The 27,918-nt window shown below is 53.9% G+C and overlaps 1 protein-coding gene across 11 annotated transcripts in view; it reads left to right on the forward strand.

Moving 5' to 3' along the window:
• Window positions 1–27,918, forward strand: part of HUWE1 (HECT, UBA and WWE domain containing E3 ubiquitin protein ligase 1) — a 282,139-nt gene that overhangs the window by 144,058 nt on the left and 110,163 nt on the right. For all 11 annotated transcript variants that reach the window (XM_075324217.1, XM_075324216.1, XM_075324218.1 and 8 more), the window contains 2 exons: window positions 16,143–16,319; window positions 17,313–17,472. In XM_075324217.1, coding sequence (XP_075180332.1) covers window positions 16,143–16,319; window positions 17,313–17,472 — 337 coding nt within the window. The remainder of the gene's footprint in view (window positions 1–16,142; window positions 16,320–17,312; window positions 17,473–27,918) is intronic.

A 27,918-nucleotide genomic window follows, 5' to 3' on the forward strand; every position in this document is an offset into this window, starting at 1 on the left:
CCCCCATAGTGCTTCCTAGTACTGTGCCCCCATAGTGCTTCCTAGTACTGTGCCCCCATAGTGCTTCCTAGTACTGTGCCCCCATAGTGCTTCCTAGTACTGTGCCCCATAGTGCTTCCTAGTACTGTGCCCCCATAGTGCTTCCTAGTACTGTGCCCCCATAGTGCTTCCTAGTACTGTGCCCCCATAGTGCTTCCTAGTACTGTGCCCCCATAGTGCTTCCTAGTACTGTGCCCCCATAGTGCTTCCTAGTACTGTGCCCCCATAGTGCTTCCTAGTACTGTGCCCCCATAGTGCTTCCTAGTACTGTGCCCCCATAGTGCTTCCTAGTACTGTGCCCCATAGTGCTTCCTAGTACTGTGCCCCATAGTGCTTCCTAGTACTGTGCCCCCATAGTGCTTCCTAGTACTGTGCCCCCATAGTGCTTCCTAGTACTGTGCCCCCATAGTGCTTCCTAGTACTGTGCCCCCATAGTGCTTCCTAGTACTGTGCCCCATAGTGCTTCCTAGTACTGTGCCCCCATAGTGCTTCCTAGTACTGTGCCCCCATAGTGCTTCCTAGTACTGTGCCCCCATAGTGCTTCCTAGTACTGTGCCCCCATAGTGCTTCCTAGTACTGTGCCCCCATAGTGCTCCATAGTACTGTGCCCCCATAGTGCTCCATAGTACTGTGCCCCCATAGTGCTGTGCTTCATAGTGCTGTGCCCCCATAGTGCCGTGCCCCATAGTGCTGTGCCCCCATAGTGCCGTGCCCCCCATGGTGCTCCGTAGTGGTGCCGTGCCCCCCCCATGGTGCTCCGTAGTGGTGCCGTGCCCCCCCATGGTGCTCCGTAGTGGTGCCGTGCCCCCCATGGTGCTCCGTAGTGGTGCCGTGCCCCCCATGGTGCTCCGTAGTGGTGCCCCCCCATGGTGCTCCGTAGTGGTGCCGTGCCCCCCATGGTGCTCCGTAGTGGTGCCGTGCCCCCCATGGTGCTCCGTAGTGGTGCCGTGCCCCCCATGGTGCTCCGTAGTGGTGCCGTGCCCCCCATGGTGCTCCGTAGTGGTGCCGTGCCCCCCATGGTGCTCCGTAGTGGTGCCGTGCCCCCCCATGGTGCTCCGTAGTGGTGCAGTGCCCCCCCCATGGTGCTCCGTAGTGGTGCAGTGCCCCCCCATGGTGCTCCGTAGTGGTGCAGTGCCCCCCCATGGTGCTCCGTAGTGGTGCTGTGCCCCGCCCCCCCATGGTGCTCCGTAGTGGTGCTGTGCCCCGCCCCCCCATGGTGGTGCTGTGCCCCGCCCCCCATGGTGGTGCTGTGCCCCGCCCCCCCATGGTGGTGCTGTGCCCCGCCCCCCATGGTGGTGCTGTGCCCCGCCCCCCATGGTGGTGCTGTGCCCCGCCCCCCATGGTGGTGCTGTGCCCCGCCCCCCATGGTGGTGCTGTGCCCCGCCCCCCATGGTGGTGCTGTGCCCCGCCCCCCATGGTGGTGCTGTGCCCCGCCCCCCATGGTGGTGCTGTGCCCCGCCCCCCATGGTGGTGCTGTGCCCCGCCCCCCATGGTGGTGCTGTGCCCCGCCCCCCATGGTGGTGCTGTGCCCCGCCCCCCATGGTGGTGCTGTGCCCCGCCCCCCATGGTGGTGCTGTGCCCCGCCCCCCATGGTGGTGCTGTGCCCCGCCCCCCATGGTGGTGCTGTGCCCCGCCCCCCATGGTGGTGCTGTGCCCCGCCCCCCATGGTGGTGCTGTGCCCCGCCCCCCATGGTGGTGCTGTGCCCCGCCCCCCATGGTGGTGCTGTGCCCCGCCCCCCCATGGTGGTGCTGTGCCCCGCCCCCCATGGTGGTGCTGTGCCCCGCCCCCCCATGGTGCTCCATAATGGTGCTGTGCCCCCCCCCATGGTGCTCCGTAGTGGTACTGTGCCCCCCATGGTGCTCCGTAGTGGTACTGTGCCCCCCATACAGTACACAGCTCTGCTATATCAATGCTCAGTGATGTAGCAGAGTGCTGTCGGTGTGTTCAGAGCACAGCATCGTTATTTCTCTGCTTTGCTTTTGAGCACACTGGTGATGGCAGGGAGCGGAGATCTGCAGCCTAGCATTGTACTATAGATTTTAGGCTGCGATCACCGCTCCCCCGCCACCGGTACTCCCCCATTCCTGGACGTCCTCCTGTCACCGCTCTGCTCGTGCTGGCAGCGGTTTCCTCCCACAGTTGTGATCTGGACAGCCCAGGAGCAGTGTCCAGGTGAGAGCAAGAAGCAGCCACAGTGCAGGCGATGGGGTCGGAGCCTGACTATCATCTCCTATGCACAGGAGGCTGTCGTTACACACTGCAAATACAGGATGGCAGCCCCCCCAGTGTTTTAGTAAAAATATTAAATAAAAACAATTTAATTTTGTATTAAAAATACATTTCTTTGTCGCTCCTAATTGGGAGACCCAGACAATTGACAATTGGGTGTATAGCTATGCCTCCGGAGGCCACACAAAGTATTACACTAAAAGTGTAAAGCCCCTCCCCTTCAGCCTATACACCCCCCGTGCTGCTACGGGCTCATCAGTTTTTATGCTTTGTGCGAAGGAGGTCAGACATGCACGCATAGCTCCACAGCTTAGTCAGCAGCAGCTGCTGACTATGTCGGATGGAAGAAAAGAGGGCCCATAACAGGGCCCCCAGCATGCTCCCTTCTCACCCCACTCTTGGCGGTGTTGTTAAGGTTGAGGTATCCATTGCGGGTACGGAGGCTGGAGCCCACATGCTGCTTTCCTTCCCCATCCCTCAATTAGGGCTCTGGGTGAAGTGGGATCCTTTCGGTCTCCAGGCACAGGAGACCGTGCTCCATCCACAGCTCCTGAGGACCCTGCTGGATAGGAGCCGAGTATCGTTCAGGGACATGGCCCTGCTACTTTGAGGTACTCTGTGTCCCCGTGGGGACCGCGCACAGCAACACTCCAGCATTGCTGGGTGTGCTAGTGCACCGGGGACAGCAGCGCTGACTGAGTTTGTGCCATTACACACTTCAGCGTCGCTGAGTGTGTTCGTGTAGGGGGACTGCCGCGCTGACCGCCGCTGCCATGGTTATCACTGCGGCGCGGCTGGGACTGTTAGTGCGCCGGGGACTTCCGCGCCGACCGCGCTTATACGGCGGCCGCGCTTATAACTCGAGTCCCCGGCTTTTGCGGCCTAGTCTCGTTTTCTTCCCGCCCCCAGCCCTGCCAATCAGGGGAAGGGCGGGACGCTGTACAGGACGGCAGCACTGAGGGCTGGAGCATGCTTTGCATACTCCACCCCCCTCACTCTGCACAGTGGGGCACCAGTTCCCTCGCACTTTTCTGGGTCACGCCCACGGCTCCCCTCCTCTCCTCAGGACGCCGGCAGCCATTCCTTCAGCTCTGCTAACGCTGGAGAGGGGAGACAAGCTCAGGGAGACCCAGGCAGGAATTCTGGTGCCCACACAACCGCTTTGCGCGGGGCGGTAAGCAGCACCTGTGGTGCTGGCCCCACTAGTGCAGAAGTGTACTTATAGATTATATGATTATAGACTATACTTTACACTGTATGGTGCACTGTTGATTTTTGGCTATATACCCTCCTGTATTGCTCAGAGGAGACAACAGCATGTCGTCCACAAATAGCAAGGGTGCCAAAGCACAGGCTTACTATGCTGCCTGTGCAGCATGTACGGCTATACTGCCGGCAGGTTCCACTGACCCTCATTGTGTGCAATGCTCGGCCCCTGTGGCACTTTCTCAGCCGGAGCCTCTGCTAAGGGTGGCCCAGGGAGAACCACCTGTTAACACTGTCCAGGTGACAGGGACGGAGTTTGCAGTATTTACTGAAAGACTTTCTGAGACTATGGCTAAGATATTAGAAGCCTTGCAGTCCAGGCCGGCATCTCAAGCCATGGGCACTGTGGAATCATTGCCCCCTGGTCCCCCTCAGTTGGAACAGCAATGTCCTCCCGGGGTGTCTCATGGATCCCAGGGTGAGGTCTCTGACACGGACCGCAGCCCCAGACCGACTAAGCGAGCTCGCTATGAAATCCCCTCGACATCATCACAATGTTCAGGGTCTCAGCGAGAGGACTCTCTGCATGATGAAGCGGAGGTAGCTGATCAGGATTCTGATCCTGAAGCCGCTCTCAACCTTGATACTCCTGTTGGGGACGCCATAGTGAATGATCTTATTGCGTCCATCAATGAAATGTTGGATATTTCTCCCTCAGCTCCTCCAGTGGAGGAGTCAGCCTCTCAGCAGGAGAAATTCCGTTTCAGGTTTCCCAAGCGTACAAAGAGTATGTTTCTGGACCACTCTGACTTCAGAGAGGCAGTCCAGAAACACCGAGCTTGTCCAGATAAGCGTTTTTCCAAGCGCCTTAAGGATACACGTTACCCTTTCCCCCCTGACGTGGTCAAGGGCTGGACTCAGTGTCCCAAGGTGGATCCTCCAATCTCCAGACTGGCGGCTAGATCCATAGTTGCAGTGGAAGATGGAGCTTCACTCAAGGATGCCACTGACAGACAGATGGAGCTCTGGTTGAAATCCATCTATGAAGCTATCGGCGCGTCTTTTGCTCCAGCATTCGCAGCCGTATGGGCACTCCAAGCTATCTCAGCTGGTCAGGCGCAAATTGACGCACTCACACATACGTCTGCGCCGCAAGTGGCGTCCATAACCTCTCAAACGTCGGCATTTGCGTCTTACGCTATTAATGCTGTCCTGGACTCTGCGAGCCGTACGGCGGTTGCAGCCGCCAATTCGGTAGCAATACGCAGGGCCTTGTGGCTGCGGGAATGGAAGGCAGATTCGGCTTCCAAAAAGTGCTTAACTGGATTGCCATTTTCTGGCGACCGTTTGTTTGGTGAGAGATTGGATGAAATCATCAAACAATCCAAGGGAAAGGAAACATCCTTACCCCAGGCCAAACCAAAAACACCCCAACAGAGGAGGGGACAGTCGAGGTTTCGGTCCTTTCGGGGTGCGGGCAGGTCCCAATTCTCCTCGTCCAAAAGGCCTCAGAAGGATCAGAGGAACTCCGACGCATGGCGGTCTAAATCACGCCCTAAAAAGACCGCCGGAGGTGCCGCTACCAAGGCGGCTTCCTCATGACTTACGGCCTCCTCACACCGCATCCTCGGTCGGTGGCAGGCTCTCCCGCTTTTGCGACACCTGGCTGCCACAAGTAAAAGACCGTTGGGTGAGAGACATTTTGTCTCACGGTTACAGGATAGAGTTCAGCTCTCGTCCTCCGACTCGATTCTTCAGAACATCTCCGCCTCCCGAGCGAGCCGAGGCTCTTCTGCAGGCGGTGGGCATTCTGAAGGCAGGAGGAGTGGTGGTCCCGGTTCCTCTTCAGCAACAGGGTCACGGTTTCTACTCCAACCTGTTTGTGGTTCCAAAGAAGGACGGGTCCTTCCGTCCTGTTTTGGACCTAAAACTGCTCAACAAACACGTAAGGACCAGGCGGTTCCGGATGGAATCCCTCCGCTCCGTCATCGCCTCAATGTCCCAAGGAGATTTCCTAGCATCGATCGATATCAAGGATGCTTATCTCCACGTACCGATTGCTCCAGAGCATCAGCGCTTCTTGCGCTTCGCCATAGGAGACGAACACCTTCAGTTCGCGGCACTGCCGTTCGGCCTGGCGACAGCCCCAAGGGTTTTCACCAAGGTCATGGCTACAGTAGTTGCGGTCCTCCACTCTCAGGGTCACTCAGTGATACCTTACTTAGACGATCTGCTGGTCAAGGCACCCTCTCAAGAGGCATGCCAACACAGCCTCAACGTTACTCTGGAGATTCTCCAGAGTTTCGGGTGGATCATCAATTTTCCAAAGTCAAATCTGACACCGGTCCAATCGCTGACATATCTTGGCATGGAGTTTCATACTCTTCCAGCGATAGTGAAGCTTCCGCTGGACAAACAGCGTTCACTACAGACAGGGGTGCAATCTCTCCTTCAAGGTCGGTCACACCCCTTGAGGCGCCTCATGCACTTCCTGGGGAAGATGGTGGCAGCAATGGAAGCAGTCCCTTTCGCGCAGTTTCACCTGCGTCCTCTTCAATGGGACATCCTACGCAAGTGGGACAGGATGCCGACGTCCCTAGACAGGAACGTCTCCCTCTCTCAGGCAACCAAAGCTTCCCTTCGGTGGTGGCTTCTTCCCACCTCATTATTGAAGGGGAAATCCTTCCTACCCCCATCCTGGGCGGTGGTCACGACGGACGCGAGCCTGTCAGGGTGGGGAGCAGTTTTTCTCCACCACAGGGCTCAGGGTACGTGGACTCAGCAAGAGTCCTCACTTCAGATCAATGTTCTGGAGATCAGGGCAGTGTATCTTGCCCTAAAAAGCGTTCCAGCAGTGGCTGGAAGGCAAGCAGATCCGAATTCAGTCGGACAACTCCACAGCGGTGGCTTACATCAACCACCAAGGTGGGACACGCAGTCGACAAGCCTTCCAGGAAGTCCGGCGGATTCTGCTGTGGGTGGAAGCCACAGCATCCACCATATCCGCAGTTCACATCCCAGGCGTAGAAAACTGGGAAGCAGACTTTCTCAGTCGCCAGGGCATGGACGCAGGGGAATGGTCCCTTCACCCGGACGTGTTTCAGGAGATCTGTTGCCGCTGGGGGATGCCGGACGTCGACCTAATGGCGTCACGGCACAACAACAAGGTCCCAACATTCATGGCTCGATCTCAAGATCACAGAGCTCTGGCGGCAGACGCCTTAGTTCAGGATTGGTCGCAGTTTCAGCTTCCTTATGGGTTTCCTCCTCTGGCGATGCTGCCCAGTGTGTTACGCAAGATCAGGTCCGACTGCCGCCGCGCCATCCTCGTCGCTCCAGACTGGCCGAGGAGGTCGTGGTACCCGGATCTGTGGCATCTCACGGTCGGCCAACCGTGGGCACTGCCAGACCGACCAGATTTGCTGTCTCAAGGGCCGTTTTTCCACCTGAATTCTGCGGCCCTCAACCTGACTGTGTGGCCATTGAGTCCTGGATCCTAGCGTCTTCAGGATTATCTCTAGTAGCAGTCACCTCACTTCGGAGAGTGTCTGAGTTGGCAGCGTTATCATGCAAAGCCCCTTTCCTGGTGTTTCACCAGGACAAGGTGGTCTGCGTCCGGTTCCGGAATTCCTCCCTAAGGTGGTATCCCCTTTTCATCTCAATCAGGACATCTCCTTACCCTCGTTTTGTCCTCATCCAGTTCACCAATGTGAAAAGGATTTGCACTTGTTAGATCTGGTGAGAGCACTCAGACTCTACATTTCTCGTACGGCGCCCCTGCGCCGCTCGGATGCACTCTTTGTCCTTGTCGCTGGCCAGCGTAAAGGGACACAAGCTTCCAAATCAACCCTGGCTCGGTGGATCAAGGAACCAATTCTCGAAGCTTACCGTTCCTCGGGGCTTCCGGTTCCCTCAGGACTGAAGGCCCATTCTACCAGGGCCGTGGGAGCGTCCTGGGCCTTGCGACACCAGGCTACGGCTCAGCAGGTGTGTCAGGCAGCTACCTGGTCGAGCCTGCACACTTTCACGAAACACTATCAGGTGCATACCTATGCTTCGGCAGATGCCAGCCTAGGTAGGCGAGTCCTTCAGGCGGCAGTTGCCCACCTGTAGGACGGAGCCGTTACGGCTCTATTATGAGGTATTATTTACCCACCCAGGGACTGCTTTTGGACGTCCCAATTGTCTGGGTCTCCCAATTAGGAGCGACAAAGAAGAAGGGAATTTCTTCGGCGCTCTATTGGGAGACCCAGACGATTGGGTGTATAGCACTGCCTCCGGAGGCCACACAAAGCAATTACACTAAAAAGTGTAAGGCCCCTCCCCTTCTGGCTATACACCCCCAGTGGGATCACTGGCTCACCAGTTTTCGGCTTTGTGCGAAGGAGGTCAGACATCCACGCATAGCTCCACTGTTTAGTCAGCAGTAGCTGCTGACTATATCGGATGGAAGAAAAGTGGGCCCATATAGGGCCCCCAGCATGCTCCCTTCTCGCCCCACTGGTGGTTTGTAAGGTTGAGGTACCTATTGCTGGTACGGCGGCTGGAGCCCACATGCTGTTTTCCTTCCCCATCCCCCTGAGGGGCTCTGAGGAAGTGGGATCTTACCGGCCCCAAAGCCCTGAGGCCGGGCTCCATCCACAGACCCATTGAACCTGCTGGATGTGGAGCGGGAGTGCCGTTCAGGGACATGGCCCTGCACCATTCAGGTACTCTGTGTCCCCGTACACACAGGCACAGCACACTCCAGACTTGCTGGGTGTGCTAGTGCGCCGGGGACAGTAAAGGGTTACAGTCACTGCAGCCTAGCTGAGTGACTTTATTTATTGGGAACTACCGCGCCGGACGCTCCGGGAGCGGCGGCGCGGCTGGGACTTGTAGTGCGCCGGGGACTTAGCGCCGACCGCGCTTTTACGGCGGCGGCGCTCATAAATCCAGTCCCCGGCTTTTGCGGCCTAGCTCAGCTTCGTTCCCGCCCCCCACCCTGTCAATCAGGGTAGGGGAGAGACGCTGTACAATCAGCAGCGCCGAGGGCTGGAGCCTTATTTACATGCTCCAGCCCTCTCACTAGACACTGTGGGACGCCGGTTTCCCGCTCTGACTAGGGGCACGCCTACGGCCCGCCCCTACTCACACGAGCTGGAGAAGACGCCGGCAGCCATTCCTGCAGCCCGAGCTGAGAGAACGGACTCTGGGCAACCAACAGGAATAGGGCGACCACACACCCGCTTATAGGCGGGCGGTAAGCGGGCACCTGGGGTGCTGACACTAAATACCGCAGTTTGTCTATTTGTATTTAAGTGCACTGCATAGGTCGCTATTTCGGGCTATATGCCCTCTTAGATGGCGACACATCAGCAGCAGGAAAGCATGGGTGCTAAGGCACAGGCTTTCTATGCTGCTTGTATTGTACGTACTGAAGTGTTCATGTGTATTTATGCTTGTATGCTATACACTGCACTGTACGGTCACTAGTCTTGGCTATATTCGCCATAGAACGGCTAGACTACAGCAGCAGAAAAGCAAGGGTGCTGGGGCACAGGTTTTTTTCTATGCTGCGTGTATTGCAGGGGTTGCAGTGTTCATTTGTACTTATGCTTGTATGCTATACATTGCACTGTATGGTCGCTATTCTGGGCTATGTTCCCCTAGATGGCTAGTCTACAGCAGCAGAAAAGCAGGCTTTCTATGCTGCTTGTATTGCATGTGCTGCTGTGTTCATTTGTACTTTATGCTTGTATGCTATACATTGCACTGTACGGTCGCCATTCTTGGCTCTATAAGTCGGCAGCAGCATATAAGCTACACGGGCTTTCGATGCTGTTTTTACTGCATGTGATACTGTTCCACGGCACATTGTGTGCAATGCTCCCCTGTAGCACTTGGTCAGCCGGGGTCTCTACTTGACGTGGCCAAGAGAATCACCTCTCAACCCTGTCCATGGACAGGGACGGAGTTGCAATGGAATAGAGACTTGCAGTCCGGACAGGGCATGGGCAATCTGGATCATTGCTCCCTGGCCACCCTCATTTGGAATAGAATCGGTGCTCCGGGGGGGGGGGTCCCAGGAGCCTCTCTGTATGATGAGGCAGACGTAGCTCATCAGGACTTTGATCCTGACACCGCTCTCACTCCGGATACACCGGATGGTGACGCCATAAGGAATGATCCTATAGCGTCCATCAATGGAATGTTGGATCTTTTCTCCCTCAGCTCCCCCAGCGGAGGAGTCAGCTTCACAGCAGGAGAAGTCCCATTTCAGTAGCTCAAACGTATATTGAGTATTGTTCTGACCACGCTGACTTCAGAGAAGCAGTCCAGGAACACCACGCTTCCCAGATAAGCGTTTTCTCCAAACGTATTAAGGATACACGTTATCAGTTTCCCCCTGACGTGGTCAAGCGTTGGACCCAGGGTCCAAAGGTGGATCCCCCAATCTCCAGGCTTGCGGCTAGAGCCATAGTTGCAGTGGAGATGGGACTTCACTTACAGATGCCATTGACAGGCAGATGGACTCTGGTTGAAATCTGTCTATGAGGCTATCGGCGTGTCGGTTGCTCCGGCATTCACAGCCGTATGGGCACCCTAAGCTTTTCAGCTGTGCTTGCGCAGCTGGTCTTGAGCACATGTACATCTGTGCCGCAGGGGGTGTCCTTAACCTCGCAATGTCTGCATTGCGACTTACCCTATTATTACTGTCCTGGAGGGACAGTCGAGGTTTCGGTCCTTCCCAGGCTCGGGCAGGTCCCAATTGTCCTCGTCCAAAAGGGCTGAAAAGCCTCAGAGGGGCTCAGCTTCCGGCCAGGCTCAATCACGCCCAAGGAAGGCAGCCGCAGGAACCGCTACCAAGGCGGTCTCCTCATGACTCTCAGCTCTCTCATCTCTCCGCATCCGCGGTTGATGGCAGGCTCGCTCGCCTTTGGCGACATTTAGCTGCCACAGGTCACAGACCGGTGGGTGAGGGACAGTGTGCCCACGTGCACAGGACAGAGTTCTGGTCTCGTCCTCCGACTCGATTCTTCAGAACGTCCCCACCTCCCCACCGAGCAGATGCTCTTCTGCAGGCAGAAGGAGTGGTAATCCCGGTTCCTCTTCAGGAACAAGACACGGTTTTCCTCCTATCTGGTTGTGGTGCCAAAAAAGGATGGCTCTTCCCGTTCCGTTCTGGACCTAAAACTGCTCAACAAGCACGTGGACGCCAGGCGGTTCCGGATGATACCCTCCGCTCCGTCATTGCCTCAATGTCTCAAGGAAATTTCCTAGCATCAATAGACATCAAAGATGCTTATTTCCACGTGCCGATTGCTACGGAGCACCAACGCTTTCTGCGCTTCGTGATAGGAGACGAACATCTTCAGTTCGTGGCTCTGCCATTTGGTCTGGCGACAGCCCCCCGGGTGTTCACCAAGATCATGGCAGCAGTGGTAGCAGTCTTGCACTCACAGGGACACTCTGTGATCCCTTACTTGGACGATCTACTTGTCAAGGCACCCTCTCAAGAGGCATGCCAACTCAGCCTGAATGTTGCGCTGGAGACTCTCCAGACGTTCGGGTGGATCATCACCTTCTCAAAGTCAAATCTGTCAGGATCCAATCACTAACGTATCTTGGCATGGAGTTTCATATCCTCTCAGCGGTAGTGAAGCTCCCGCTGGACAAGCAGCGGTCACTACAGACTGGGGTGCGGACTTTCCTTCAGGGTCAGTCGCACTCCTTAAGACGCCTCATGCACTTCCTCGGGAAGATGGTGGCGGCAATGGAGGCGGTTCCGTTTGCGCAGTTTCATCTGCGTCCACTTCAATGGGACATTCTCCGCCAATGGGACGGGAAGTCGACATCCCTGAACAGGAAAGTGTCCCTTTCACAGACGGCAAGGACTCTCTGCAATGGTGGCTTCTTCCCACCTCATTATCACAGGGAAGATCCTTCCTACCACCGTCTTGGGCGGTGGTCACGACAGACGCGAGTCTGTCAGGGTGGGGAGCAGGCTTTCTCCACCACAGGGCTCAGGGTACGTGGACTCAACAGGAGTTCACCCCTCAGATCAATGTTCTGGAAATCAGAGCAGTGTATCTTGCCCTACTAGCCTTCCAGCAGTGGCTGGAAGGAAGGCAGATCCGAATTCAGTCGGACAACTCCACAGTGGGGGCATACATCAACCACCAAGGAGGGACACGCAGTCGGCAAGCCTTCCAGGAAGTCCGGCGGATTCTGATGTGGGTGGAAGCCACGGCCTCCACCATATCCGCGGTTCACATCCCCGGCGTAGAAAACTGGGAAGCAGACTTCTTCAGTCGCCAGGGCATGGACGCAGGGGAATGGTCCCTTCACCCAGACGTGTTTCAGGAAATCTGTCGCCGCTGGGGGGTGCCGGACGTCGACCTAATGGCATCACGGCACAACAACAAGGTCCCAACCTTCATGGCACGGTCTCGCGATCAAAGAACGCTGGCGGCAGACGCCTTAGTGCAAGATTGGTCGCAGTTTCGGCTCCCTTATGTGTTTCCACCTCTGGCACTCTTGCCCAGAGTGCTACGCAAGATCAGATCCGACTGCAGCCGCGTCATACTCGTCGCTCCAGACTGGCCGAGGAGGGCGTGGTATCCGGATCTGTGGCATCTCACGGTCGGCCAACCGTGGGTACTACCAGACCGACCAGACTTACTGTCTCAAGGGCCTTTTTTCCATCGGAATTCTGCGGCCCTGAACCTGACTGTGTGGCCATTGAGTCCTGGATCCTAGCGTCTTCAGGCTTACCCCAAGGGGTCGTTGCCACCATGAGACAGGCTAGGAAACCCACGTCTGCTAAGATCTACCACAGAACGTGGAGGATAGTCTTATCCTGGTGCTCTGCTCAGGGAGTGTCTCCCTGGCCATTTGCATTGCCTACCTTTCTTTCTTTCCTGCAATCTGGGTTAGAAAAAGGTTTGTCGCTCGGCTCCCTTAAAGGACAAGTCTCGGCGCTATCCGTCTTTTTTCAGAAGCGTCTAGCTCGACTTTCTAAGGTGCGCACGTTCCTACAGGGGGTTTGCCATATCGTTCCCCCGTACAAGCGGCCGTTAGATCCATGGGATCTGAACAGGGTACTAGTTGCCCTCCAGAAGCCGCCCTTCGAGCCTCTGAGGGAGGTTTCACTTTCTAGACTATCACAGAAAGTGGCTTTTCTGGTAGCGATCACATCTCTTCGGAGAGTGTCTGAGCTAGCAGCGCTGTCATCCAAGGCTCCCTTCCTGGTCTTCCACCAGGACAAGGTAGTGCTGCGCACCATTCAGGAGTTTCTCCCGAAGGTGGTATCCTCTTTTCATCTTAATCAGGATATCTCTTTGCCTTCGTTTTGTCCTCATGCAGTTCATCGGTATGAGAAGGATTTACATTTGTTAGATCTGGTGAGAGCACTCAGAATCTACATTTCCCGCACGGCGCCCCTGCGCCGTTCGGATGCACTCTTTGTCCTTGTCGCTGGTAAGCGCAAAGGGTTGCAGGCTTCTAAGGCCGCCCTGGCTCGATGGATCAAAGAACCAATTCTTGAAGCCTACCGTTCTGCTGGGCTTCCGGTTCCATTAGGGCTGAAGGCCCACTCTACCAGAGCCGTGGGTGCGTCCTGGGCATTGCGACACCAGGCTACGGCTCAACAGGTGTGCCAGGCAGCTACCTGGTCGAGTCTGCACACTTTCACCAAACATTATCAGGTGCATACCTATGCTTCGGCGGACGCCAGCCTAGGTAGAAGAGTCCTGCAGGCGGCAGTTGCCTCCCCGTAGGGGAGGGCTGTCTTGCAGCTCTAACATGAGGTATTTCTTTACCCACCCAGGGACAGCTTTTGGACGTCCCAATCGTCTGGGTCTCCCAATAGAGCGCCGAAGAAGAAGGGAATTTTGTTACTTACCGTAAATTCCTTTTCTTCTAGCTCTTATTGGGAGACCCAGCACCCGCCCTGTTGTCCTTCGGGATTTTTGGTTTGTTTGCGGGTACACATGTTGTTCATGTTGAACGGTTTTCAGTTCTCCGATGTTACTCGGAGTGAATTTGTTTAAACCAGTTATTGGCTTTCCTCCTTCTTGCTTTTGCACTAAAACTGGTGAGCCAGTGATCCCACTGGGGGTGTATAGCCAGAAGGGGAGGGGCCTTACACTTTTTAGTGTAATTGCTTTGTGTGGCCTCCGGAGGCAGTGCTATACACCCAATCGTCTGGGTCTCCCAATAAGAGCTAGAAGAAAAGGAATTTATGGTAAGTAACAAAATTCCCTTCTTTGTTTACTTACCGTAAATTCCTTTTCTTCTAGCTCCAATTGGGAGACCCAGCACCCGCCCCTGTTTTTGTATACACATGTTGTTCATGTTAAATGGTTTCAGTTCTCCGATATTCCTTCGGATTGAATTTACTTTAAACCAGTTTATAATTTTTTCCTCCTTCTGGCTTTTGCACCAAAACTGATGAGCCCGTAGCAGCACGGGGGGTGTATAGGCTGAAGGGGAGGGGCGTTACACTTTTAGTGTAATACTTTGTGTGGCCTCCGGAGGCATAGCTATACACCCAATTGTCTGGGTCTCCCAATTGGAGCTAGAAGAAAAGGAATTTACGGTAAGTAAATAAAATTCCCTTCTTCATAATCGGCAATTATTAATAGAAAATTACAATTGTGGCACCTTCCCTTTAAGTTATGTTCTGTTCTTTTTATTTTTTTATGTAAATAAAAAAAAAAAAAAATTATAAAATGTAACAAGTAGTTTAATTATAAATATTCTGATCAGTTCTGTCCAGGAAGGACATTTTTCTCGGTCGCTCAATTGGGGGACACAATAACCCATGCCACTAGGCGGGTGTAGCCTGCTGAGGAGGAGACAACTTTTTAGTTTCTGACTCCTTTTTGGCAGCAGCGTACACCCCTGGTTTCTTGCGTCCCCCAGTGAAGGCTACGAGGAAGGGTCTTTATGGTGAGTGCTAAAAATCCTCTTTTCTTTTTCAATCAGATCATTCAGGTAGGGATCTTCTACCCCCGTTGGCACGAAGTGGCATGAGGACTTTGGTGATGACCCTGGGAACCCAAAGGGGAGGGCGACAGTGTAGAAAAGGGAAGAAGTCATTGGTGTGATCTGGAAATGGGGATTTGGCAAAACCCACTGAGGATGTCCACAGAAGTGAGAAACCCTCTCCTCGCTCCAGCGATGCGACCACCGATCGTAGGGGTCCAAAATCTTCATACCGGCACAAATCTGAGTCTTTTCCGTCCCTGCGATGGGTTGGATGGAGCCTTTTTTTTTTTTTTTTTTTTGCGCAAAATTAAATGGTGGAATTGTTCTGAGTCGAGAACCAAAACAATTTCTCCGTGGAGTTGGATGATTCGCAAGGTTGCCCTCTCAAAGAAGCCAAGGTAATAAGCCTGCTTGGAGGCAGGGAGGAGAGCGATATCCCATATCTTACGAATGCTACCTCTCTGGCCCTCGCATCGTCCACGGAGGCAAAACCATCTCTGGAAGAGAGATGTCAATCCATCAAAGTAAAAGATCAAGTGGTAGAGAGTACAGAAAACATGTTGATGAGGTCTTAGAGGCGGCAGATGGATTGTGTGGGCCAAGGAGCCTTCTTGTCGTTGCCTGCAGCATCCATACGCTTGCTGAAGAGTCTTTTGGTGGGCGGCTGGTAAGGGTCGACTTGGATGCTGGGTTGGCTGCCAAACTACAAGCCTAAATGGAGCCGAAAACGACCGCTGGGTTCTCGGTCACCCTTTTAAAACAAAAATTAACCCAAGCATTGAAGAGCATGTCAATCATCGTATCCTTCAGGTCACTTAGGGACACCAGGGCAGTGGTTTTAGAGAACCCGAGGATCTTTTATAGGGAGGAGTGGATCATTTAGTAATGAAAAAAGAAAGAAATAACGTGCAAAGTGATGGCTAGATGAAAAAGCACGATTCTTCAAACTCCTTGAATGAAACAAGCGGGTCCGGAGAGGGACTTGGTCACCCTGCTAGAGGAACAAGGGCTGCAGCCTAGCCATGACAATTGCTGGAGACCCGTATGATTTGGCCTCCTGTCGATAAGATGGTGCCGGGGTCAATATAGTGCAGCCTTGTGCAGGAAAGTAGCATGTGTTTTGTACAGAGATTTATGGCGGGGACAGGCTGTCGGCTGCTATGTTTGTCATTGTTAGAATTTGGAAATTCACTGGGGCAATAGAACATCATGGTGCAGTACACACTCCGTAATAAGTATTCTCCCAAAAGATATGCCCTGTCCATGTGATGGGTGATAATTTGCTGATTACTGTTGGACAGACCCCTGAGATCAAAGCTCTGAAACCTCGAGAAGCAGGCTCTACAGCCTCACCTTCAAAGAAGCCCAGACCCATTCATTCTCTATGGGGCTGCCATAAGTAGCAGAACGGAGCACTCAGCAGTGCCATTGTCAACGACTGGGGCACAGTATGCACACCCTCTCCCGTTTAGGACGGGGATGCAGAGCCCTGTCCTTGGGGTTTCAGTGCCCCGATCTCGATCACTGGGGTTCCCGGCAAGTTATTGGCTATCTTATAAACCAGAACTAGACTTTGTTTGGGGAAGGGGGGGGGGGGGGATGCTCAAAGATGCATTAATGTGTTACTTAAGGTATTTTATAGGTGAAGGTTTGTTACCTTTTTTTTTTGTTTTATGTTTTTTTTCTTCTCCAGTATCTACAGGCAAATGGTAACAACTGGCGTTGGTTTGATGACAGATCCGGCCGTTGGTGCAGCTACAGTGCCAGCAACAACAGCACTATTGATGCCGCGTGGAAAGCCGGAGAGACTTGTGTTCGATTTACAGCAGGTCGCAGGAGATACACCGTACAGTTTACCACCATGGTCCAGGTACCGTATTTTTCAGATTATAAGACACACTTTTTACCGGGGATGGTGGAGAGAGGTCGCAGGAGCAATGTTGCGGGTGCTGGGCTATGCTGGGGCCGCGGGCCGAGGTGGGCTGTGCTGGGGCCGCGGGCCGAGGTGGGCTGTGCTGGGGCCGCGGGCCGAGGTGGGCTGTGCTGGGGGCCGCGGGCCGAGGGGGGCTGTGCTGGGGCCGCGGGCCGAGGGGGGCTGTGCTGGGGCCGCGGGCCGAGGGGGGCTGTGCTGGGGCCGCGGGCCGAGGGGGGCTGTGCTGGGGCCGCGGGCCGAGGGGGGCTGTGCTGGGGCCGCGGGCCGAGGGGGGCCGCTGGCACCATCCTAAAATGTTGGCAGTGTAGACTTCAAATTAATGGCGCCTGGAGTCGGCGCATGCGCAGAGGGAGCTCTCGGCTGAAGATCTCATCTGCGCGTTCACCACCTCCGGGCATCATTTTTCTTAATTCCGCTTCTGGGAGAGCAGTGGCCCAGAGGCGGGCGTGTGCGTAGATGAGATCTTGGGCTGATAGCTCCATCTGCGCACGTGCAGACTCCGGGCGCAATTATTTGAAGTTCGCACCGCCGACCTTTTCAGGATGGCACCCACAGGCCCTGCACAGCACAGTGCTTTCAGCCTGCAGCTCCAGCACAGCCCCAGCAGCATCGACCCTGTCTTCTGTGACCCCCGCTCTACCACCGCTGCAGGCCGGATTGTAAGACTCACCCCATTTTCTTCTTCTAAATTTGGAGCTAGTCTTGTAATCTAGTGAGTCTTATAAACCGAAAAATACGGTAATTGTCACACGTCCCTTTAGCCCATCAGGCGATACACCGTACTGTTTCCCACCTTGGTCCTGGGATTGGTCACACACGTCCCTTGAATCCATCACTTTAGGATTTGGTAATAGAGGCCTGTAATTTAGATGCAGATTCTGTTCTGCCCCTATATAAGGTGATCAATACACATTACTTGTACTGTTGTAGGTAAATGAAGAGACCGGCAATCGCCGCCCTGTGATGCTGACTTTGCTACGAGTCCCACGATTACTTAAAAGTGGCAAGAACGGAAACGGGCAAGAATTGGAGAAGACCTTAGAGGAAGGCAAAGAAATTGAAACCAAGCAAAAGGAGGAGAAGTTGCCAGGTATGTGCCAATTTATTATATGATATAATGTAATATATTTATTATATATATATATATATATATATATAATATTTTTATATATTTTATTTTTTTTATATATATACAGTGCCTACAAGTAGTATTCAACCCCCTGCATATTTAGCAGGTTTGATAAGATGCAAATAAGTTGAGCCTGCAAACTTCAAACAAGAGCAGGATTTATTAACAGATGCATAAATCTTACAAACCAACAAGTTATGTTGCTCAGTTAAATTTTAATAAATTTTCAACATAAAAGTGTGGGTCAATTATTATTCAACCCCTAGGTTTAATATTTTGTGGAATAACCCTTGTTTGCAATCACAGCTAATAATCGTCTTTTATAAGACCTGATCAGGCCGGCACAGGTCTCTGGAGTTACCTTGGCCCACTCCTCCATGCAGATGTTCTCCAAGTTATCTAGGTTCTTTGGGTGTCTCATGTGGACTTTAATCTTGAGCTCCTTCCACAAGTTTTCAATTGGGTTAAGGTCAGGAGACTGACTAGGCCACTGCAACATGTTGATTTTTTTCCCTCTTGAACCAGGCCTTGGTTTTCTTGGCTGTGTGCTTTGGGTCGTTGTCTTGTTGGAAGATGAAATGACGATCCATCTTAAGATCCTTGATGGAGGAGCGGAGGTTCTTGGCCAAAATCTCCAGGTAGGCCGTGCTATCCATCTTCCCATGGATGCGGACCAGATGGCCAGGCCCCTTGGCTGAGAAACAGCCCCACAGCATGATGCTGCCACCACCATGCTTGACTGTAGGGATGGTATTCTTGTGGTCGTATGCAGTGCCATCCAGTCTCCAAACGTCACGTGTGTGGTTGGCACCAAAGATCTCGATCTTGGTCTCATCAGACCAGAGAACCTTGAACCAGTCTGTCTCAGAGTCCTCCAAGTGATCATGAGCAAACTGTAGACGAGCCTTGATATGACGCTTTGAAAGTAAAGGTACCTTACGGGCTCGTCTGGAACGGAGACCATTGCGGTGGAGTACGCTACTTATGGTATTGACTGAAACCAATGTCCCCACTGCCATGAGATCTTCCCGGAGCTCCTTCCTTGTTGTCCTTGGGTTAGCCTTGACTCTTCGGACAAGCCTGGCCTCGGCACGGGTGGAAACTTTCAAAGGCTGTCCAGGCCGTGAAAGGCTAACAGTAGTTCCATAAGCCTTCCACTTCCGGATGATGCTCCCAACAGTGGAGACAGGTAGGCCCAACTCTTTGGAAAGGGTTTTGTACCCCTTACCAGCCTTAAGACCCTTCACGATCTGGTCTCTGATGGCCTTGGAATGCTCCTTTGTCTTTCCCATGTTGACCATGTATGAGTGCTATTCACAAGTTTGGGGAGGGTCTTAATTAGTCAGAAAAGGCTGGAAAAAGAGATAATTAATCCAAACATGTGAAGCTCATTGTTCTTTGTGCCTGAAATACTTCTTAATACTTTAGGGGAACCAAACAGAATTCTGGTGGTTTGAGGGGTTGAATAATAAATGACCCTCTGAATAAACTTTTCACAATTTAAAAAAAAAAAAAAGAAATAACATTCTTTTTCTTCGGCGCACCATTGGGAGACCCAGACGATTGGGTGTATAGCACTGCCTCCGGAGGCCACACAAAGCATTACACTAAAAAGTGTAAGGCCCCTCCCCTTCTGGCTATACACCCCCCGTGGGATCACGGGCTGCTCAGTTTTCAAGCTTTGTGCGAAGGAGGTCAGACATCCACGCATAGCTCCACTGTTTAGTCAGCAGTAGCTGCTGACTATATCGGATGGAAGAAAAGAGGGCCCATATAGGGCCCCCAGCATGCTCCCTTCTCACCCCATTCCTATTGGCGGTGTTTGTTAAGGTTGAGGTACCCATTGCGGGTACGGAGGCTGGAGCCCACATGCTGCTTTCCTTCCCCATCCCCCTGAGGGGCTCTGAGGAAGTGGGATCTTACCGGCCCCCCAAGCCCTGAGGCCGGGCTCCATCCACAGACCCGTAGTACCTGCTGGATACGGAGCTGGGTGCCGTTCAGGGACAAGGCCCTGCAACATTCAGGTACTCTGTGTCCCCGTATGGACAGGCCGCGCACACTCCAGACTTGCTGGGTGTGCTAGTGCGCCGGGGACAGTAGCGCTGTGCGCTGGGGTTATAGTCACTGCAGTTTCTCTGAGTGACTTCATGTGTTGGGGACTGCCGCGCCGGCCGCCCCTGGAGCGGCGGCGCGGCTGAGACTTGTAGTGCGCCGGGGACTTAGCGCCGACCGTGCTTTTACGACGGCGTCGCTTATAAATTTAGTCCCCGGCTTTTGCGGCCTAGCTCCGCTTCGTTCCCGCCCCCACCCTGTCAATCAGGGCAAGGGAGAGACTCTGTACGATGGTCAGCGCCGAGGGCTGAGTCTTATTTACATACTCCAGCCCTCTCACTGAGCACAGTGGGACGCAGGTTTCCCGCTCTTTGTCTGCACACGCCCAGGGCCCGCCCCTCTCCATAGGACGCCGGCAGCCATTCCTACATGCAGTCTGGCTGGAGAACGGACACAGGCTCTGGGGGACCCAGACAAGGGATTTCTGGCGACCACACACCCGCGTTAAGCGGGCGGTAAGCAGCACTTTAGTGCTGGCCCCACTAGTGCCACAGTGTTATATTGGTGTATGTTTTTCTCTATACCATATATATATATATATATATTGCACTGTAAGGTCGCTTCTTGGCTGTATACCCTATATTGCTCTGAGGAGACGACAAACATGAGGTATTTCTTTACCCACCCAGGGACAGCTTTTGGACGTCCCAATCGTCTGGGTCTCCCAATGGAGCGCCGAAGAAGAAGGGAATTTTGTTACTTACCGTAAATTCCTTTTCTTCTAGCTCCTATTGGGAGACCCAGCACCCGCCCTGTTGTCCTTCGGGATTTTTGGTTGTTTTCGGGTACACATGTTGTTCATGTTAAATGGTTTTCAGTTCTCCGATGTTACTTCGGAGTGAATTTGTTTTAAACCAGTTATTGGCTTTCCTCCTTCTTGCTTTGGCACTAAAACTGAGAGCCCGTGATCCCACGGGGGGTGTATAGCCAGAAGGGGAGGGGCCTTACACTTTTTAGTGTAATGCTTTGTGTGGCCTCCGGAGGCAGTGCTATACACCCAATCGTCTGGGTCTCCCAATAGGAGCTAGAAGAAAAGGAATTTACGGTAAGTAACAAAATTCCCTTCTTCTTCTAGCTCCAATTGGGAGACCCAGCACCCGCCCTGTTTCCTTCGGGATTTTTGGTTGTTTCGGGTACACATGTTGTTCATGTTGAACGGTTTTCAGTTCTCCGATGTTCCTTCGGATTGAATTTGTTTAACCAGTTATTGGCTTTCCTCCTTCTTGCTTTTGCACTAAAACTGAGAGCCCGTGATCCCACGGGGGGTGTATATGCAGAAGGGGAGGGGCCTTACACTTTTTAGTGTAATACTTTGTGTGGCCTCCGGAGGCAGTAGCTATACACCCAATCGTCTGGGTCTCCCAATTGGAGCTAGAAGAAAAGGAATTTACGGTAAGTAACAAAATTCCCTTCTTCTTTGTCGCTCCATTGGGAGACCCAGACAATTGGGTGTATAGCTTCTGCCTCCGGAGGCCACACAAAGTATTACACTTTTTAAAAAAGTGTAACCCCTCCCCTCTGCCTATACACCCTCACGTGGATCACGGGCTCCTCAGTTTTATGCTTTGTGTGGAAGGAGGCACACATCCACTCATAGAAACAAAAAAAAAAAAAAAGATTTCTCATACATAGTATGACGGATGGAAGAAAAGAGGTCCCCTATGGGGTCCCCGGCATGCTCCCTTCTCACCCCACTATGTCGGCGGTGTTAAAGTTGAAGTACCCATTGCGGGTACAAAGGCTGGAGCCACATGCCGTCTCCTTCACCATCCCTTATGCGGCTCTGGGAGAAGTGGGAGCCTCACCGGTCATTCACCTGCTGAGACCGTGCTCCATCCGCAGCCCCTGGTGGAACCTGCTGGACCGGAGCGTTTTCATCCCCAGGGACCGGGCCCTGCACCTTCAAGGTACTCTGTGTCCCCATGGGGGGACGGTACAGGGAGAGAGGTCGCCTTTCTCCCCAGTAGCGCCGTCCGTTGTTTTTTTCATCGGACTTCCGCGCTGGCCGTGCCTGCTTGTCGGGCACGGCCTTAAATTTAGTCCCCGGCTTCATCGGGGCCTAGTCGCGAAAAATCCAGCCCCCGGGCCTGCTTGTCAGGGGTAAGGGCGGGATTACCGACAGAGGGCTGGAGCATCTTTGCATGTCTCCCCTCTCATGGACCACTATGGGGCCTCCAGATTCCCGCCGCCGCCCATGGCTCCACTCCCCCCCTTGAGAGCTCCGGCGGCCATGTTTGGCATTCTGCCGGTGTATGCTGCAGCTGCACAGCGCTACAGCTCCGGGGGACCCACGACAGGGAATCTGATGGACACCAGCGGTTGGTAAGCCACACCGGATATATATATAGATATATATAGATATATATAGATATATATATATATATATATAGATATATATAGATATAGATAGATATAGATAGATATAGATAGATATAGATAGATATAGATAGATATAGATAGATATAGATAGATATAGATAGATATAGATAGATATAGATAGATATAGATAGATATATATAGATATAGATAGATATAATTTTCATATTCGGAACGGCTTTTTAACCCTTTCCCATATACCCTCAGTGGTCGCTCTCCTAAGGGACACTTATTGCTTACAGCATGTCGTCCACAAGGAGCAAAGCCCCTAAGGCACAGGTTTTTTTTCGCGGCCTGTACCTCTTGTGGGGCTATGTTGCCTGCGGGATATACCTACCCTCACTGTGATCAATGCTCGACTCCTGCCACGCTTGCTCAGCCGGAGCCTAGGGCACTTGTGGGCCCCTCGGCTCATGTAGATCCCCCTGCTCCTCCTGAGCAGGCTGCAGGGACAGAGTCACCGTCATTGGCCTCTTTCGCTGAGAAACTCTGTCACTTTCTCAATCCATTGCACAGTCTATGGACAAATGGTCATCTAAGCTCCTTGAGGCATTGCAGTCCAGACCGGGCTCTTCACAGGCCCCGGCCCCTGTTAGTTTGTCTCCTCCAGGGCCTTCTCGGTCCGCGCCGCAGCGCGCTCCCAGGATAGCCCCTAGGTCCCAGGCGGAGGACTTCTGCCCGGATCGCAGTCCCAGACCGGCTAAGCGGCCTCGCTGGGACTCTTCCCCGGCCTCCTCACGCTGCTCTGGATCTCAGCTGGAGGACTCTCAGGATGACGAGGCGGACGTGGGAGCTCAGGGCTCTGACCCTGACTTCGCCCTCAACCTTGATACCCCTGAGGGGGACGCTTTAGTAAATGATCTTATCTCGTCCATCAACCAGGTGTTGGATCTCTCTCCCCCGCCTCCACCTGTAGAGGAGCCGGCTTCTCAGCAGGAGAAACACCAATTTCGATTCCCCAAACGTACGCGCAATACGTTCTTTGATCACTCTAACTTCAGGGACGCTGTCCAGAAGCCCAGAGCGGTCCCGGACAAGCGTTTTGCTAAAAGGCACTCTGACACGCGTTATCCCTTTCCACCTGAAGTCGTTAAGGGCTGGGCGCACTCACCCAAGGTGGATCCGCCAGTCTCTAGATTGGCTGCTAGGTCCGTTGTGTCTGTTGCCGATGGCTCATCCCTGAAGGATGCCACTGACAGACAGAGCTCTTGAAGTCTATTTATGAGGCCACGGGCACGTCTTTTGCCCCGGCCTTTGCGGCTGTGTGGGCTCTCCAAGCAATCTCGGCATGTCTGACTGAGATTAATGCTGTCACGCGGATTTCTGCTCCGCATGTGTCTTCCTTGACCTCTCAGGCATCAGCATTTTCGTCCTACGCCATGAACGCCGTCCTGGACTCTGCTAGCCGTACGGCTGTAGCATCCGCTAACTCCATGGCAGTCCGCAGGGCCATGTGGCTGCGCGAATGGAAAGCAGACTCTGCTTCCAAAAGGTTCTTAACTGGTTTGCCTTTTTCTGGCGACCGTTTGTTTGGCGAACGATTGGATGAGATTATTAAGGAATCCTCGGGAAAGGACTCCTCCTTACCCCAGTCCAAACCTAAGAGACCTCAGCAGAGAAAAATCCAATCGAGGTTTCGGTCCTTTCGTCCCTCCGCCAAGCCCCAATCCTCTTCGTCCAACCGGCCGGAGAAAGGCCAGAGGAACTCCTATGCGTGGCGGTCCAAGTCACGCCCCCAAAAGGCCGCAGGAGGCACTGCCTCCAAGACGGCCTCCTCATGACTCTCGGCCTCATCTAGCCACATCCTCGGTCGGTGGCAGGCTCTCCCGCTTTGGCGACGCCTGGTGGCCACACGTTCAAGACCGATGGGTGAGAGACATTCTGTCTCATGGTTACAGGATAGAGTTCAGCTCTCGACCTACGGCTTGTTTTTTCAGAACCTCCCCACCCCCCGCACAGGCAGACGCACTGTTTCAGGCGGTGGACGCTCTAAAGATGGAAGGAGTTGTGATTCCCGTTCCCCTTCAGGAACGTTGGTCGCGGATTTTACTCCAACTTGTTCGTGGTGCCAAAAAAGGACGGGTCTTTCCGTCCCGTTCTGGACCTCAAGCTGCTCAACAGACATGTGAGCACCAGACTGTTTCGGATGGAATCTCTCCGCTCGGTCATCGCCTCGATGTCACAAGGAGACTTCCTAGCATCGATCGACATCAAGGATGCTTATCTCCATGTGCCGATCGCACCCGAACATCAACGTTTCCTGCGTTTCGCCATCGGGGACGAACACCTCCAGTTCGTCGCATTGCCCTTCGGCCTGGCGACAGCCCCACGGGTCTTCACCAAAGTCATGGCATCCGTCGTGGCGGTCCTGCACTCTCAGGGCCACTCGGTAATCCCATACTTGGACGATCTCCTAGTCAGGGCCCCTTCTCGGGTGGCGTGTCAACGAAGTCTTACCGTCACTCTGGCGACTCTCCAGCAGTTCGGGTGGATCATCAATTTCCCGAAATCCAAGTTGATGCCGACCCAATCACTGACTTACCTCGGGGTGGAGTTTCATACCCTTCCAGCGTTAGTCAAGCTACCGCGGCACAAACAGCTTTCTCTGCAGGCGGGGGTGCAGTCACTTCTTCGGAGTCAGTCACACCCCTTAAGGCGCCTCATGCACTTCCTGGGGAAGATGGTTGCAGCTATGGAGGCAGTGCCGTTCGCGCAATTCCATCTACGGCCACTCCAATGGGACATTCTTTGCAAATGGGACAAGAGTTCGGCTTCCCTCGACAAGAACATCTCTTTCACTTGCAACCAAAACATCACTTCAGTGGTGGCTCCTACCCACATCTCTGTCTCGGGGAAAATCCTTCCTCCCCCCAACCTGGGCCGTGGTCACCATGGACGCGAGCCTGTCAGGTTGGGGAGCGGTTTTTCTCCACCACAGGGCTCAAGGAACCTGGACTCCAATAGAATCGTCCCTTCAGATCAATATCCTGGAGATAAGGGCAGTATATCTAGCCCTATTGGCTTTCCATCGGTGGCTGGAGGGGAGGCAGATCCGAATCCAGTCGGACAACGCCACTGCCGTCGCCTACATCAACCACCAAGGCGGCACTCGCAGTCGTCAAGCCTTCCAGGAAGTCCGGCGGATTCTGCAGTGGGTGGAAGTCACAGGCTCCACCATCTCCGCAGTTCACATCCTGGGCGTGGAAAACTGGGAAGCAGATTTTCTCAGTCGTCAGGGCATGGACGCGGGGGAATGGTCTCTTCACCCAGACGTGTTTCGAGAGATCTGTCGCCGCTGGGGAACGCCGGACGTCGATCTCATGGCGTCACGACACAACAACAAGGTCCCGGCCTTCATGGCACGGTCTCAGGATCACAGAGCTCTGGCAGCGGACGCTCTGGTCCAGGATTGGTCGCAGTTTCGACTGCCATATGTTTCCCTCTCTGGCGATGCTGCCCAGAGTAATACGCAAGATCCGGTCCGACTGCCGTCGCGCCATTCTCGTCGCTCCAGACTGGCCGAGGCGGTCGTGGTATCCGGATCTGTGGCATCTCACGGTGGGTCAACCGTGGGCGCTTCCAGACCGCCCAGACTTGCTGTCACAAGGCCCGTTTTTCCATCTGAATTCTGTGGCCCTCAACCTGACTGTGTGGCCATTGAGTCCTGGCTCCTAGCGTCTTCAGGATTATCTCAGGATGTCATTGCCACCATGAGACAAGCCAGGAAGCCTACGTCCGCCAAAATCTATTACAGGTCTTGGCAAATCTTCTTATCCTGGTGCTCTGATAACGGTTTTCCTCCATGGCCATTTGCTTTACCCACATTTCTTTCATTCCTACAATCTGGAATGGACAAGGGTTTGTCCCTCGGCTCTCTCAAGGGCCAAGTGTCGGCGCTCTCCGTGTTTTTTCAAAAGCGTCTAGCCAGGCTTCCGCAGCTCCGCACGTTCCTGCAGGGGTTTTGCCACATGGTCCCACCTTACAAACGTCCGTTGGAACCTTGGGATCTTAACAGGGTCCTGACGGCTCTTCAAAAGCCGCCTTTTGAGCCGCTGCGGGATGTCTCTCTCTCCCGTCTTTCTCAGAAGGTGGCCTTCCTGGTGGCGGTCACATCACTTCGGAGAGTGTCTGAGCTTGCAGCGCTATCATGCAAAGCCCCCTTCCTGGTTTTTCACCAGGATAAGGTGGTTTTGCGTCCTGTCCCGGAATTTCTCCCTAAGGTGGTATCCCCTTTTCATCTAAATCAGGATATCTCCTTGCCTTCGTTTTGCCCTAATCCAATTCACCAGTGTGAAAAGGATTTGCACTCTTTGGATCTAGTGAGAGCACTCCGGTTCTATGTGTCTCGCACGGGGCCCCTGCGCCGTTCAGACGTGCTCTTTGTCCTTGTCGCTGGCCAGCGTAAGGGCTCTTAGGCCTCCAAGTCAACCTTGGCTCGGTGGATCAAGGAACCGATTCTCGAGGCCTTCCGTTCTTCTGGGCTTCCACTTCCTTCAGGGTTGAAAGCCCATTCTACCAGAGCCGTAGGTGCGTCCTGGGCTTTGCGGCACCGGGCGACGGCTCAGCAGGTGTGTCAGGCAGCTACGTGGTCTAGTCTGCACACTTTCACGAAGCACTATCAAGTGCATGCCTATGCTTCGGCAGACGCCAGTCTAGGTAGGCGAGTCCTCCAGGCGGCGGTTGCCCACCTGTAAGAGGGGGCCGTTTTCGGCTCCTTTTATTAAAGTATTCTTTTACCCACCCAGGGACTGCTCTTGGACGTCCCAATTGTCTGGGTCTCCCAATGGAGCGACAAAGAAAAAGGGAATTTCTTTGTCGCTCCATTGGGAGACCCAGACAATTGGGTGTATAGCTTCTGCCTCCGGAGGCCACACAAAGTATTACACTTTAAAAAGTGTAACCCCTCCCCTCTGCCTATACACCCTCCCGTGCATCACGGGCTCCTCAGTTTTATGCTTTGTGTGGAAGGAGGCACACATCCACTCATGCATTCTCATATTAGTTATATCGGTTGGAAGAAAAGTGGGCCCCCGGCATGTTCCCTTCTCACCCCACTACGTCGGCGGTGCTGTTAAGGTTGAGGTACCCATTGCGGGTACAAAGGCCGGAGCCTCATGCCGTTTTCCTTCACCATCCCTTAGCGGCTCTGGGAGAAGTGGGATCCTGACCGGTCATCCATTTACTGGGACCGTGCTCCCTCCGCAGCCCCTGTGGGAATCTGCCGGACAGGAGTCTATTCATCCTCAGGGACCGGGCCCTGCATCTCTAAGGTACTCTGTGTCCCCATGGGGGCTGTGCATGGAGCGCCTTCTTCCCGGACGCTGCAGCAGCTGCTGATTAGTGAAGACCGGCGGACTTCCGCGCCGACCGCGCCTGCTTGTCGGCCGCGGTCTTAAATTTAGTCCCCGGCTTCATTGCGGCCTAGTAGCAAAACTCCCGCCCCCGGGCCTGCCTGTCAGGGGTAAGGGCGGGACTGCCGACCTGACGTCGGATGTGAGGGCCGGAGCATCCTGTATGTTTCCTCCCCCCTCACTGATCACTGTGGGGACCCCAGATTCCCGCACTTTTCTAGCGCCGCCCACGGCTCCACTCCTCCCCAGAGAGCTCCGGCAGCCATGTTTTTGGCATTCTGCCGGTGGAGGATTACCAGAAAGAGCTCTGCAACTCTGGGAGACCTAAGGCAGGGAATCTGGAGGACACACACCGCTTTTTAGCGGTCGGTAAGCCACACCGGTCACCCGGTGCTGGTCCCCTTAGGGTGCCGGAATAGATACGTATTCTATATATATATATATATTTCTGTTCGGTCGGGCTGTATACCCTTTCCCATATACCCTCAGTGATCACTCTCCTAGGAGACAACAGCATGTCGTCCACAAGGAGCAAGGGTGCTAAGGCACAGGGGTTTTTTTGCGACCT

Source organism: Anomaloglossus baeobatrachus, chromosome 9 (genome assembly GCF_048569485.1).
Source record: "Anomaloglossus baeobatrachus isolate aAnoBae1 chromosome 9, aAnoBae1.hap1, whole genome shotgun sequence".
Taxonomy (NCBI): Eukaryota; Metazoa; Chordata; class Amphibia; order Anura; family Aromobatidae; genus Anomaloglossus; species Anomaloglossus baeobatrachus.